This window comes from Sceloporus occidentalis, unplaced genomic scaffold, assembly GCF_023333645.1.
Source record: "Sceloporus occidentalis isolate IW3139 unplaced genomic scaffold, rSceOcc1.0.p SCAF_12, whole genome shotgun sequence".
In the NCBI taxonomy this organism is placed as follows: domain Eukaryota; kingdom Metazoa; phylum Chordata; class Lepidosauria; order Squamata; family Phrynosomatidae; genus Sceloporus; species Sceloporus occidentalis.
This window is the reverse complement of record NW_028316992.1, coordinates 15,846,468-15,861,389: the sequence shown is the minus strand read 5'-3', so window position 1 is coordinate 15,861,389 and position 14,922 is coordinate 15,846,468. Positions and strand designations below refer to the sequence as shown.

At 39.8% G+C, this 14,922-nt stretch overlaps 1 protein-coding gene across 1 annotated transcript in view; it reads right to left on the bottom strand.

The window, feature by feature from the left end:
* The window catches only part of UNC80 (unc-80 subunit of NALCN channel complex), a 166,757-nt gene that overhangs the window by 14,747 nt on the left and 137,088 nt on the right, over window positions 1-14,922 (bottom strand). The window contains exons 59-62 of the mRNA XM_089477635.1: window positions 13,796-13,975; window positions 11,601-11,739; window positions 8,304-8,360; window positions 759-840 (exon numbers count right to left, since the gene is read on the bottom strand). Coding sequence (XP_089333761.1) covers window positions 759-840; window positions 8,304-8,360; window positions 11,601-11,739; window positions 13,796-13,975 — 458 coding nt within the window. The remainder of the gene's footprint in view (window positions 1-758; window positions 841-8,303; window positions 8,361-11,600; window positions 11,740-13,795; window positions 13,976-14,922) is intronic.

The following is a 14,922-nucleotide window of genomic DNA, read 5'->3' as shown; positions in this document are numbered from 1 at the left end:
TGATAATCAGACAACATTCCTGTTGTGCTGAACTATTCAGTGGCAGTTCCTAGCACCACCAGCAACACTTTATTCTTATGCAAAGTATGGTTTATTTATTTATTTTTAAAAATTCTGAATGTATTGCAACAACAACAACAACAAAAATCAAAGAGATTATATAGTTCTTTACGTGCAGGTCATAACTGAGTTCCTTGGCCATTTCTATTCCTCATTTGTATGTGTGTGTGTGAGAGAGAGAGAGCAAACATTCCTTGCAGTTTACTTTTAGACACTATTCCTTTCAAATAGAAGACATGCTCAACATACAGAGGTAATAGTGGGCAAAGGAACTGGGGAGGTTCGCATGATATTAACCAAGTTGCCTACAATGCCATGACAGATGAGCGATGACTAGCTATGCTGTCTACAATGTCATACAGCTTTCTTCATCTTCCCTCTGTAATTTATTTTATTGGAACTTGAAAAAGGTTGGAGAGTTGTGAGTGAGTCTGGAAGTAACACAAAGAAGCGCCATTCGCAAGGAGTCCTGTTGCAAGAGCACTTGCTTTTTTACACAGCTTTGGAAAGAGATCACTTCTGTATCACTATCTTGGCACCTCAGATAGTAGGCTAGTACAATCTGTTAGCGAGGCTTTGACTGAGAAAACTTCTGTTATACGGCATCAAAACAATGCTTACAACAGGCACATTCAAAGCAAAATCCTCTCAACAAAATGTAATGAAATGTTATCTAATAGAACATGTTGCAAACTCACCTGTCTCAGGCCTCTTTTTCTCCCCAGTGGTTGCTGAAGAAGGAGATTGTGGTGTCCAGGTTCGCTTTGAACGCTTGCTACTCTGTTAAATGTCAAGAGCATTATTGCTAATATAGAAGGATGTAGATTTTGCAGTTAATTTTCTTTGCAAATGTTGCTAGACATTAATGACATAGCCACTTAAAAGATTATACAATCTTTGAAGGTTAAGGGAGAACATCTATTAGGTTTGGGACTGGACTAGGAGGAAAAGATTACATTCAGAACTATGCTGCACATAAGTGGCAGTATCTTACTGTCAAAACTGAGATCTTAGTGCTCAGCAGGCAACAATGCACCTATTCCAAAATAGCCACTGTTTCCACTTCTCTTTCATTAAGGATGAGCACAGGACAATAATAAGGTTACTAGTTTTGTATTGTTTTAACATCAATATTTTAAAAATATTTAGGAAATAGATCGAAGTATACATTTCTCCTGTGATTAATTCAATAGGTATCAATAGTTTTGCATAACTTTAACAGTTCAGAATAAGGTGAACAATGAACACAGTTGACAAAGTTATAATTCACATCATGGGTATAAGAGTTAATGGTGGAGGGAACACTGAACACACATCCCCATTGTGGCTAATGAATACAACAAGCATGTTTGTGTGTTGTTGCTGTTGTTTTTAAGAAATAGATTCAACTCATTGACAACAGGGGGAGAAATCTATATTAGGAACAATTGTATTGTATTCCCACAATTAAACAGAAAACCTATGCCCTATTACAACACATATACGCCAGCTTAGGACATGTTCAAACTCTGCTTGAAAGTTTTATAGTGCAACGTTTATATAGTATTATTGAATATCAGCTGTTCATATAAGAAAGAATACTTGCCAGGGTTCTTGGAGAAAAGAATGAAGAGATAATTTCAGTGACATTTATTACTTAGATGAACTACTTTTCAGTTGGATAGAGGCTAAATTATGGGGTGATCTCACTTAGTTCTTTGTACCTTGGGCTAATGAAAATGCATCCTATTTAGCAGGTATGCAATGAATTCTAATGCTGATATCCCACCCTCCATTTTGATGCCTATGCTTCAAATTTCTAGTTTATTGCAGCTTAAGGAATGTCAGTAAGGTAATTTACACACGTTTTAAATCAAAATATTAGAAACACAATACTAGCAAACATAATGCTAGTAAAGTGAAACTGATTTATTATATTTTTCCAAGATTAATATTCTATTCTTTTATCCTTGTAGATACTTTGTATCCTTCTACAGTTATTAAGCAATCAGTGCTGGCCATTTGTGTTAATATAGTGTTCTAAACATGGCTGCAGGGAATATAGCTCATTCTCAGCATCACTCACCTCTGCTTCACTCCCTCCTCTTTGAGGACTAAAAGAAAATCAAATGGGTGCTACTGACAGATGATGCTGTTTATTCATTGCTTCCAGGGAAAGTGGGAAAAACATGTAGGAGCACAGCGACATGAACTCCCATCAGAATTTTTCTCCCATGTCATGTGCTGTAATCTTCCCATCTCACCCCTGGATTTGTTTCAGGGTAGGTGACTTCTCCAAATTGATCCATCCAATGGTAAACATTACACAACACTACAAAAAAAATCTCAGCTAAGTCTGAAGACCATTTTGTACACGACATTTTGTAGAACGGAATTACTAGCTAGACTATTCATAATGCTTCACTTTAAGAAAAGCAACATGGAAAGTGGCAAACAGATTAATGTGGAAGTAAACATATTTCGGAAGATGAAAACAGGTAATTTTAAAGCAATGCTTTTTAAGGGGAGCTCCTCTACCGCTAAAAAATATTGCATGTGACTAAAATGCACATTCCTCGAGTCTAGTGCTAGAGGAAAAATGTATGTATTAGCATTGCAGCAATTCATCAGCTGGACTTTACTTGCTATAAATAATATTTAACATATAGCAAATAATCACTGTCTTTTACTAAACTCTTCTAGACAGTTATCTAGTTGCCACACAAAAGCCTCCAAGGCAGAAGCTTCTCAAGTTTGCCTGATGGCTTACTTAAAATGATCTCTTTACAGATTAAACCTATTGCTTTTATCTTCTTGTACAGCAAGCAAAATAAGAGATCTGTTTTTAAAATACTTGATATTCTCATTCTGACCTTCCAACATGAGTTATTCTATACTTTCATTTAATTAAAACGATCCATTCATTACAGTTACAAGTTTTTTTTTATCATTATGCACTTGTCTCCCCTGAATTTATAATTTGCAGCCTAATTCTAAGCATCAATGCAGCAGTGATATTTAGGAAATAATTCAACAACTGTCATTGTACAGCCACAAAAATTACTATGAGGTGAGTCAAAACTCTATACCAGCATAACATGTAATTGGAAGAGAAGTGTATGTAGAAGGAATTGGGGATAGAGTACATCCAATCTGACTAACCTCATAGCCAGTTACCTTGTTGTAATTCTGTGTTACATTGCTGGATAGTGAATACTATCATGATAACTGTAAAGTTTGATGCTGCTGAATATTTATAAGAGCTTCATACCAAAACTGGAAGCAGTATTTCTGCTAAAGCCTACTGAGCACTAAATAAGGTACCGATTGTTGTATCTTATTAACAGTCAAGGTGGACAAATCGGCCTATTTTTCAGTCTATAACAGAATAATCATTCTTGGATGTTCACAAGAGCAATCCACAATCATGTGGCTTGTGCCTTGTGCCAGTTTCAGAGGCAGAAGCCCTGTGATGTTCAATGGCTTTTAGCATTTAGATAATGATATTTTGAAGTTATATCTACAGGAAAAAAGAATAAAAAAGGGAGGTAGAGTTTTTTAAAAAAGAAGATGAAGAAATAAATTAAGCAGTTGGCTACCAAGGAGAAAGCACTAGATTAAAAAAGATGTTGCACAAGTTATGGAAATAGACAGTTATAGTGGTTGAAGGAAGAGAACCTGAAAACTTTTGTAACTGGCAAGGCAGAATAGAAAAACTGAGGAAGAGAGCAAAATGATTTAACATCATCTCTCTCCTGCCTCAGGAAGTGGTGTGAGGACACAATCTACATGATTATAGAATGCTTTTCTGCCCCATCCATAGAATCATAGAATCGTAGAGTTGGAAGAGACCACTAGGGCCATCCAGTCCAACCCCCTGCCATGCAGGAAATCCAAATCAAAGCATCCCTGACAGATGGCCATCCAGCCTCTGTTTAAAGACCTCCAAGGAAGGAGACTCTATCACCTTCCGAGGAAGTGCATTCCACTGCCGAACAGCCCTTACTGTCAGGAAGTTCCTCCTAATGTTCAGGTGGAATCTCTTTTCCTGGAGCTTGCATCCATTGTTCCGGGTCCTGTTCTCTGGAGCAGCAGAAAACAAGCTTGCTCCCTCCTCAATATGACATCCTTTCAAATATTTAAACAGGGCTATCATATCACCTCTTAACCTTCTTTTCTCCAGGCTAAACATCCCCAGCTCCCTAAGTCGTTCCTCATAGGGCATGGTTTCCAGACCCTTCACCATTTTTGTCGCCCTCCTTTGGACACGCTCCAGTTTCTCAATGTCCTTTGTGAATTGTGGCACCCAGAACTGGACACAATATTCTAGGTGGGGCCTGACCAAAGCAGAATACAGTGGCACTATTACTTCTCTTGATCTAGACACTATACTTCTATTGATGCAGCCTAAAATAGCATTGGCCTTTTTAGCTGCCGCATCACACTGTTCACTCATGTTCAACTTGTGGTCTACTTGGACTCCTAGATCCCTTTCACACGTAGTTTCATTCAGCCAGGTGTCACCCATCCTATATCTGTGCATTTTATTTTTCCGCCCTAAGTGCAATACCTTACATTTCTCTGTGTTGAATTTCATTTTGTTAGCTTTGGCCCAGCTTTCTAGTCTATTCAGGTCATTTTGAATCTTGATCCTGTCCTCTGGGGTATTAGCTATTCCCCCTAATTTGGTGTCATCTGCAAATTTGATAAGTATGCTCCCAATTCTGTCATCCAGGTCATTGATAAAGATGTTGAATAGCACTGGGCCCAGGACAGAGCCCTGTGGGACCCCACTGGTCACTTCTCTCTAGGATGAAAAGAAGCCATTGTTGAGCACCCTTTGGGATATATTGTTCAGTGCATAAGCTATGGCACAAATGCCATAGAAAGCAAGAGATTCTCAGAGAAGAGAAGAAGGGACTACAAGCTTGTTGGTACGCATTCAGGCCTGCAAAGCTGCTTCCTTCTACAATGCACCAATCTCTGTTCTTTAGTGTGGATATAGGAGTATATTTATGAAAAGTATATGGGGCCATGTTTGGCTGCATATATTAGTGTAGCACACACTAAAGTGGCTCTTATTTCTTCATATATTGGGTTTAACATAAAGTGCTTGTCAAGAATGGTAAATGCCTTGTTGATGGCACACATTCAGGCTTGGAAAGCTCCTTCTATCATCTGCAGTGCACTGATGTCTGTTCTCTAATGAGTATATTAGGAGCACAATTATGAAAAGTATATGGGTATACAACTCAGACCATTATCAGCTGGACATATAGCAACTGCATAGATCTATCACCATCAGCTGATCTTACTGCTTCGCTTATCTCATTACTTTCCCTCCTCCTCTAACTCCTGCAATACCACTAGTACTGGGAATAACAATGAGTAAAATTGGAAGGCGCACATTTTTATCCTCTTGCATTGAAACTTGGGGTCATTAAAAGAAGGAAACACATATATCTAAAAAGCATGCACATTCCTTTCCCAACAAGTAGAAAGGAATTAGAGTTAGAAACAATCAGAAACAAAACGAATCTCCTTGGAAGCTTGATGGCAAGTAAAGAGCATGAGTATAAATTAAAGAGGAACAGCTCCTATACTGGCCTTATAAAGCATTAAATGGACTGGCAAGCTCCGGTTATTTGTAATTAAGCAATCATCACTAATGGCTAAAATTGCAACCCCAGTTGCAGGGCCTATAGAAAAATATACAGTTATAAGGTCTGTTTGTGTATTAGAAAGTACCTTCAAGTGCCAATGTCCTATTTGCAAAAGGCTCCACAACAGGAACTGTCCTGGAAGGGGCCCAAGCTAGTGTCATCTGATACCGGGACTAGCAATTGGGTCAACTGATATTAAAAAGAATGAGTATTTCTTATTTACCCTCTCACAATAGGATTTTCTCAGACTTTAGGGATCAGGTTTGCAGATTACATTCATGTTTACCTTCCAATGGCTAATTCTAAAATAAAGAACATTAAATGCAAGAAGGGTAAGTGAGGAAAATTATGAGCTGTGGCACACTCAGGGGAGCTTCTTTGCCCCCCCCCCCAAAAAAAAGAGTGCCAAACATGTAGGTATATAGTCCTGATGAACAGTATGTGCTAGTACAAATTCAAACATTTGCTCAGCCATAACTGACATAGTTCTTGTCAACTAAGGGGTTGCATAGACAGTCCCAAAGGAGTGGTGTCCCCTTTCAGCACCGGATTGGGGCTGCAACAACTGCACATTGCAGCTCCAATCCAGTGCTTTGCCAGCCCATAAAGCACCAGCAAAATGCCACTCTTTCTTAAAGTGGTGAAAAGCCGCCCTTGCTACCAATACGGCGACTTTTTGCTGATTATTTGGTGCAGTGCATCTAAAAGCAGTGCCAAAGAAGGGGCATGACACTGCCTGCTGAGCAGTCAGGTGGTCGCAATGCCCCCACTCCAGCCTAATGCCAGTGTTTAGTGCTGGTCTATTTATCCTCTAAGTTACTTCTTCACTCAACCCTTTAAGGCATGTGTGTGTGGTGGGTTTCTTTAAATATTGTATTTTTGGTTATTTGTTGATGTTCTTTGTTTGAGTTTCAAGTTTTACAGATTTTGTTAAATTCTTCATGTGTGTCACCTTGGGCATTTTGGTGGTTTTTTCTTTTTATTTTAAAGAAAAGGAAAGAAATCAATATTTCAGGAAATCAACAAATCAGTGAACCTTGGGCTGTCACCTTATTATGAGGATACTAATTATGAGAATAGTACAGATTAAGGAGATATTTTTAGAAAGTGCTCTTTCTCACTTCTAGGCAAGTACTAAGCATCATTATATATTTTTTGCCTATAAGATGACTCCTTACTCTTACCTGTAGCTAAGTTTCCAAATTAATTCTGTGGAGTTAGCATACTGAAAAATTAGTTTTTATCAGCTCTGAATTGATAACAAGCTTCTTTAGTAAAAATTTCTCACAGGGCAATAATGTCCTTGTCTACTCAGAAGTAAATACCACTAAGGTTGATGGGGCTTATTCCCAAATTAGTGAGCCTAAGACTACTACTTTCATTTTTTTTGTTTATGCAAATATATCAGTACATTATATTTCATGTTTTAAATCCCTGCTGCCCCCTTATCTGTCTCACCCACACACACTTTAATGCCACCACCCATCTGAGAGTGATCCATCTGCCAAGGCAAGAGACGCAAACACAACGGACTTAATGAATCATGAGAATGGTTGATATGACACATCCAGTGACACATAATTTCCTGTTCTAAAAATCTATGACAAAAGCAAAACAAAGATTTCACAAATTAATCCCTCTCAACATTTCCTCATCTTTAGAAAACGGTGCTAAAGGAAGTAGTAGTCTTAGGACAGCTGAAAAAATGTGCTACTTTCCTGTAGTAAAACAAAGACTTTGAGAAAAATAGATAAGGTATCTTCCCAGCTACTGAGGTCTGTTGAGAGGTATCAACACAATAGAACAGTAAGAATGATTAAAATGACTGAGCTGAGTGTTAAAGGTGCAGTCCTCCCTTTTATATATTAAAATTAGTATACCTTAAAAACACGGCAGTGTTACTGCTTCTATACAAGCTTTCCGGATCTCATAGTGTATGAGGTCATAAGAGTCACCCTTGCTTTCTTGAACGCAAATTGTTGTTTTCTTTAGATAAGGCCTGATCATGCATTTTGATAATTAAAGATGAAAGTAAAAAAGTCACTCTTCTTAGAAAAGAGGTGGGGATATATTGACAAGTAGAGCATCACTTCATGATTAACACATGTAATGTTACATAGTGATAAAACTGCAAATCATTTTAAAAATCATATTTCCCAATTATCTCGTACTGCACTATGAAAAAATGCATAAGCAGAGATTTTATATTTAAAAGCCTCCAGTCAATACTTAAAATATTAATTTAATAATATGAGGAAAGTGTTACCTTTCTACAGTACAAAACCATATGAAAGAGGAAAGGGAAGGAGAAATCCCACAAATAATGATCTATGTGCTTGGCTTGCCAAATTTTGATCTACATTTAATTTGCACTTTCTCTCTCTCTCTCTTTTTTTTCTCCTGGTAAAATTTGCAGTTCAGCTGGAGCTCAGAATGTAGTAGGGTTGCTACACCTTTGACTTGCAGGCCTGATCATCGATGAAGAACAAGAAACAGGAATGGAGGGAAAGGTAATCAAGGATGAGTAAGAGAGACAGTGAAGATAGGGAGCAGATTGTTCCCAGCACAGACACTGACATACAGGTAGGGTAAACACTGTACCTAGTGAGGTTGCCCTCAGCGGCCAGGCCTTGGGAGTCATCGAGGACATTAGGTTCACTGCAGGAGGGGCAGGGAGGTGAAGCATTTAGGGAAGAAAATATGTTTTTAAAGCATGCAATTGTCTCTCTGTTCAAAGGAAAGAAGTATCAGAAGGAAAATAAAGGGGAAGAAGGACAGAAATTGTTGGCCTCAAAACTGGCTTACTAAAGAGTAAGAAACAAAACTTTGAAAAACATCTCAACCAGTCTGAAGTGCTTTTTCATTGTGATGCATGGAAATCTATCAATTTACCTGGTCGGTCATATGTAAGTATCATTCTCATAGTAAGAAAAGGAAGAGATAGGGATTCCTAAAATCCTCCTGTCCTCTCTTTTTATCCTATGTACTGTCAGTAACTTTTAAGACCCCCATTTTACCTTCCCCTGGTCACTTCACTGACCTACTCACCACAGTTCTTTAAGGAATAGGAATCCCTTTGAGAAACATGAGCAGACAGACAACAAATTTCACTCAGACAGACCCCTTCCTGTTCAAAACTTACTCTAGCTACCATGCTTGCTCAATCCAACCACCATGGATAACCAAAGAGCTTCACATATAGGGTGATTGAAAAAGAATGGTGTATGGGTACAGTTTTGGGTCAGTGGAATGGGACACTATGGCCCAGTTCAGACTGCCAGAAAGTGGCAGTTGGGGACCGATTTTAGGGCTCGGGATTGCGGAGTGACCGCATGGCCCTACTGCTTGGCAGCGGTGCCATCATGGCTTGGCCCCATCCACATGGGGGCCGCCATCATGATGCTAACATGGCACCATGTGTGTGTCATCAACGTGCAGCAGTGCTCCAATGGTGCACTCATGGCGTCCGCCGCATGCACTAAAAAGAAAAGAACCTGCTTTTAGTGGTTTCTTTTTGGTATGGAGGGAGGCCACATGGTTTGGCTGCTGCTGTGTCCCTCAGGAGCAAAAACAGGCGCCTCCAGCCCTGGCCCTTTCGGGGTGGTCTGTTGAGCCCCTATGTTAGCACTAGACGTTGCAGAGAAATACCTCACAGCATATTCCATTGCCCCCTCTCTGGGCCATGTGCAGGAAAAGCTAATTAGCAGCAGAAGTGTACCTGTGCCCTTTCTTTCTCAGCTCCAATGGAATGACAAAGCCATCAGCTGGTACAGTATACAATGCGGAGTACACAGGTGGGCTTCAACCTATCTTGTTCTCCTAATGAGCTTTCAGTGCTGCAAACCCTTGCTCTTCCATGAAACATTAAACTCCCATTTTGCACCCAAGTGTTTCCTGTCTCTTTAGTGCAGTGAATGCTGCCTACAGTTCCAAGCTGGGGTGGGATGTGGAGAAGAGAGGAGGAAGATTTTGCCTGCCTCATCTTCTCCATTGGAACTCTGCACCCACCTACCAGGGATGGGAAGCCTTCTCCTCTTGAATTCCAGATTATATCACAATTCCATATCATACCAGAATTCAGCAACAAAAAATGGCCTCAAAAATAAATGTTCATGTTATTAATGAATCAGCCAAAATGTTTATCCACTAACCTGAGCAAGCCTGTAGTTCTATTAATTTTTGTCACACATTACCAGGTGAATGGTGTCATAGTTCACAAGTATGATTTCAAAGAACAGATTAGTGAAAGTGCCTTAAAATAGTATTAATACTGAACATGGGAATAGCAAGCCACCATGATAAATCAAAGCCATTTTCCTTTATGATTAGAAGCACCACTAAAGGACTGTTTCCAATGGCTTAACTAGATAAGACACAGACAACTGTGATCATTCTCTCTCCCATTTTTAAAAGAAGAACCTTGGGTCCATAACAAAGAAGAAAATATTTATAAACTGTTCCCCTACCCTGGACCATTTTCCCAATTAAAATCATATCCCGAGCAAAGCCCAAGGATAGAACCACCACTATCATCTACCTCTTGGTCCCCAAAACAAACTCAGACTGGTTGTGTATTTATGATTTTCCCTGTTTGGCTGTATAACGTTTTTGTCTTGTTTTGCCTCATCCTGGCATTTATTTTTCATTGTGTATAGGCAGTTAAGAAAAGTCTGCTTAAGCACTTTGTGCATGTATCATTGTATGAAAACATTATTAACTGGTTCTCTAAACTGATGTTAACAAAATAGGATTTGGCTAGAATGGAAGTTGGAACTATGTGACTCTACAGATGTTGCTAGATGGCATTTCTTAGCATTCCTCACCTATCATGGCTAGGGCTGCTGGGACTTGCAGTCCAACAACATGATTCCTACCCCTGTGCTAGAGAATAAATCTTCAAATGCTGGTCAAATTATTAAGAAATTTAAACTTTGAGAAATCATTTTGAAAAAAATACAAAAAGTAAACAATGGTTTACTACTAAATTTAAAATGCAGTCCCTCTCTGCACATCATTTATGTACCAGAAGTATAAGCTAGTTTCCCTGTAGTTTACAACAGTTTGTTCTGTACAAAACTGTCAATAGACACTTTTTCTGTCAATTGATATTAATGGAGTTCCCTCGCTTTTTTTTTTTAGCCCCCAAGCTTTTGGACCAGGTGGATTTGCCTTTTTAAAAAACCCACTAAGCTCTGAAGGAAAGAAATAGTTCCCCCTACCAGTGCAAGATTGTCCCAATCCAAATTAGACTGAACTTCCAAGTTCAAAAGAAGAAAACATGCTAGCATTTAATATAGCCTGTAGTTTATCCCTAAATCTAATGGTTAAATGTCATCCTTATTTTCTTAAATGTCACACGTTAGTGTCTAAAAAAACCTGAGCAAATGCAGTACACATATAATTAGCTAAGAGAACAGGTCACTCAACTGAGAGACTACCAAAGTTGAAAAATCATTTGCAAATCCCTTTTGCTAGCTAATTGTATGCATTTTTATTTCCCCCTTGCATTTACAAACATCTTCAGACATGGGTGTAAATCAGTCAGAAGTATCTGTAGAATGTGCAGACTGACCTTAACAAGACCAATTGTTTTTGTCCAATTTGCCTCATTCTTGACAGAGAATAAGTCCAAAAGTAGGATGAAAGAAAGTTTCTAGCAGGATCATTACAATTCTTATTGTAAACACACACAGACATATGTGCCACACCTTCGCACTTTAAGTGAGACTATTGATTCACAGCTAGTGCTGCACCATCCTGTTCTCTTATGTGATTTGACCATGTACAATCCTTCTTAACCCAAATAGCTAGGGATAATAAACTATATTATACCCTTGTAAATTCTGTTTTTGTGATAACAGGCAAAGTCAGGAAATATGAGATAATTCATTATGTTACCTTTGGCTTGGTAACATGCCCACCTCAGCCTGAGGTGCAGACATGCTGGAGAGATGGCTGGAAAATCGCCTCCTCCCAATGGCACCCATAAGGTATGCTTCTTGTTCACTTACCACACTGGGCATGCTCACAGAATCATCTAGATGGAATTCAGAGGAGAGAATAAAAAAAAATCTCACACTTATATTCCAACCTTTCAAATGATGCCACCTTTCTCTCTGTAGCTATCCAAATCTTTCAGCTAATTGTGAAGACTCAAGCTTTTAAAATATGGATGAGCCTGCTTAGTTGTATACCAGGAACAAAGTGGCTTCAGATAGTAAAAGCTGTGACCTTTAATGTCAGCTGTACTCATATTACTTTGCACAACTCAAAGTTGCTCCATTTTATCTGTATTTGAATGACTGACATCTTTATTGAATAAATCCCCAGACCATTTCAGAAAAAAATACAAGGAAAAAAAACATACATCGGCGGGATACATACCGACAAAAAGAGGCGCCTCCTCGGCCCCTTTCTTTCCTGCGCAGGAGCGCCGCAGCATACAAATTGCATGGCACTGCTGCACAGGAAAAAAGGAGCCCGAAAAGACAGCTCCTTTTTGCGGCGCCGCAAAGCACCAGAGACAGGGCGGTTGCGTTGCGGCTGCGCAGCTGTGATGTAACCGTAACGCGCTGCATCTGGCAGGTGCAATACACCTGTGGCGCCCTCGTCACGTGCAAGGGCTGCCGGGTGTGTGGGCGCTCCGCCCACCAGGCAGCCCTCACACGTGACGAGGGCTCCTCAAACCCCCATCTATCCAGTGCCATAGTTAAAACTTACATAAAAAGACATCTCTATAAAATGTAAAACATTTGGTTCTTATTACACCCCTCTTGTAATTTACATCGCAATCTACTTCTGTAGAATAGCTGCTTTCACTGAAAACAAGGCAACCCTAAGAGTTATAAAAAGCCCATCTCCTTGCAAAAGCAGAGACAGCTTACTTTCATCATCTTTTCCCCTTAAATGTCTGAAGATGGGGGCAAGATATTGCTTTCTAATACCATTATATAATTGACAGTGCAGCAGATAATGTGCAAGATCTTCCAGTTTAGTGCCCCACATATACAGAGTCTATCAAGAAAAGGGATACTCTGGTATCTTCTTTGAATCACCCTTGATTCCATTTGCTCAAAGTGAAGGTTAGCAAAAGCCTTCCGATATCCTCTTTTCATAGAGAAAAACAGATATTTCTCTTCCTGGAAGAGTGCTTTGGCTCTTGATAACCATTTCCAGAATTTTACTGAGGCTAGAGCTGATAGATCCGTTTGAACTCTAATATCGAGCACTCTTTGTTTAAACATACTGCCAGCATTTGTATTGATCCTTCTAATAGTCATAACATTAAAGCCCACACTGGAGAGCCTTTTAGAAAAGTTAAAAAACCAGGAGTTTGGTGTAAGATTATTATATTTGAATAGCCTTTCAGGATGTAAAGCCCTCACTAAGTGGCATGCATACAGTCATACAAATGCAACATTGCTGTTTTGAAGATATCACTCTCCACACTTCTGAAATGAACATCTGAAATGAACAATAACATTTAAAAAAACACCCTAACAAACCATCCATTCCCCAATTTCCTCCAGTCACTGATTCCAAACTGCTACCTCCTCTCTAGAATTAGATAGTGAAAATGAGATGGAGAGCCATATATAACTTACATCTTGATGACGCCTGCCAAAATATCCAGATGAAGTTTCATGTAAAAAGTATGCTTTTACATTACTATGGCATGGTACAGACTGCGTAAATGCATTGTACTAGCACCAATTTTAGGGTTAGGGACTGCACGGCAACTGCACAGTCCCTAACACGACGCAGCGGTGTAGCAATGGTGGCGCCCCATGTACATGGGTGCCGCCATTGTTACATAAGCACTGCGCGGCATCCACACATTGCCTCACGGTTCTTATGTAACGAGTGTGCCAGTGGCATACTCATTACATCAGCCCTGCAGTGCAAAAATAACCTGGTTTTTCCAGGTTCTTTTTCCTCTGGAGGGAAGCTGTGCAGTTTGGTTGCTGTGGCTTTCCTCCGGAGGAAATTAGGCCACCGGCAGGCCGCCCTTTTCAGGTGGTCTGTCCCGCACCAATGATTGATGATTTAGACCTAAACAAACAGATCTGCTCACCTTTGGGGCAAACACTTACTTTCTTCATCTTCTTCATCTGTCCGACTTAAAGTATCCTGGGATGCCTGTTGGGAAGGTTCACTATCCTGCTCCCAGACAGTGCCTGTACCAGTGTTGGAGCGGGACATAGTGGCAAGGCTCAGTCGGTATGCAGAGGTGGAGGTGCCCACAGTGCTGATTGAAGTTTTCCCTTGGTAGGCTGAACAAAGTTGGGGAGGATTGACAGTCACATTAATAGAAACCAACAGTGGTTGGAATTAAAAATCATAGTTACAATGTGTAACCTAGAGTTATTCATAACTGATTGATATTCACGATCCATATGTATTCAATTGTGTAGGTAATATGTAGGGATCTTTTAAAATCCCTCAGTTGTGGCTTACTGGATAGCAACCATTGTGAACAATGGGCCAGGGTCTGTTTGCCTAATGTTCATCAAGCAGGAGACTGACATTCCCACCCACCCCATGAGCAATCTTCAGTGCGAGAAGGAATTGGGAAAGAGATATTGCTTTTGAGTATCACAACTGATATTCAGATGAGGTTGGGGATGTCAATCTTGAAAGACCTATATCACCTCACACAGCTCTTTGAAGATCTATGGACAGGGTCACAATTTTAATCTTTCCATATCCCATTACATTCTATCTCACTCTCACAACTGTGTAACTATTCTTGAAAACCTGTGGCTTTAATATCATTCAATCAGTGTGTCTGAGGAAGCAGACTGATTTCTATGAAAGGTCATGCTCAAATATAAATCATTCTAAAAGGTGCTGCTAAATTTCACACACACACCTTTTTCCTTTTTATGCTGCAACAGATTACCATGCCTATTTCTTTCAAAACTTCTACAATGGAATGCTGGTCACTTATTTCAAAAGTTCCTTTTTCTGTTATATTTTGGTGACATACAAGAATAGGTTAAGCTCCTTTACTGTCCCAGTAAGTGGCAGAATGTTTGCTTCGGGATTAGTACTCTCTAGTTCCATCACTTTTTCAGACTGTGGCCAAGTTGAGCGCAGTAGCCCTCCCTCCATGCCATCTGACATTTTCCGGCCTGGAAGGGAGTGAAAAGACAGGCCACATCCATCAGGGCTAGCCAGAGCAAGAAGAAGGGCCCTCCCTCCAGTCCATCTGCCATGG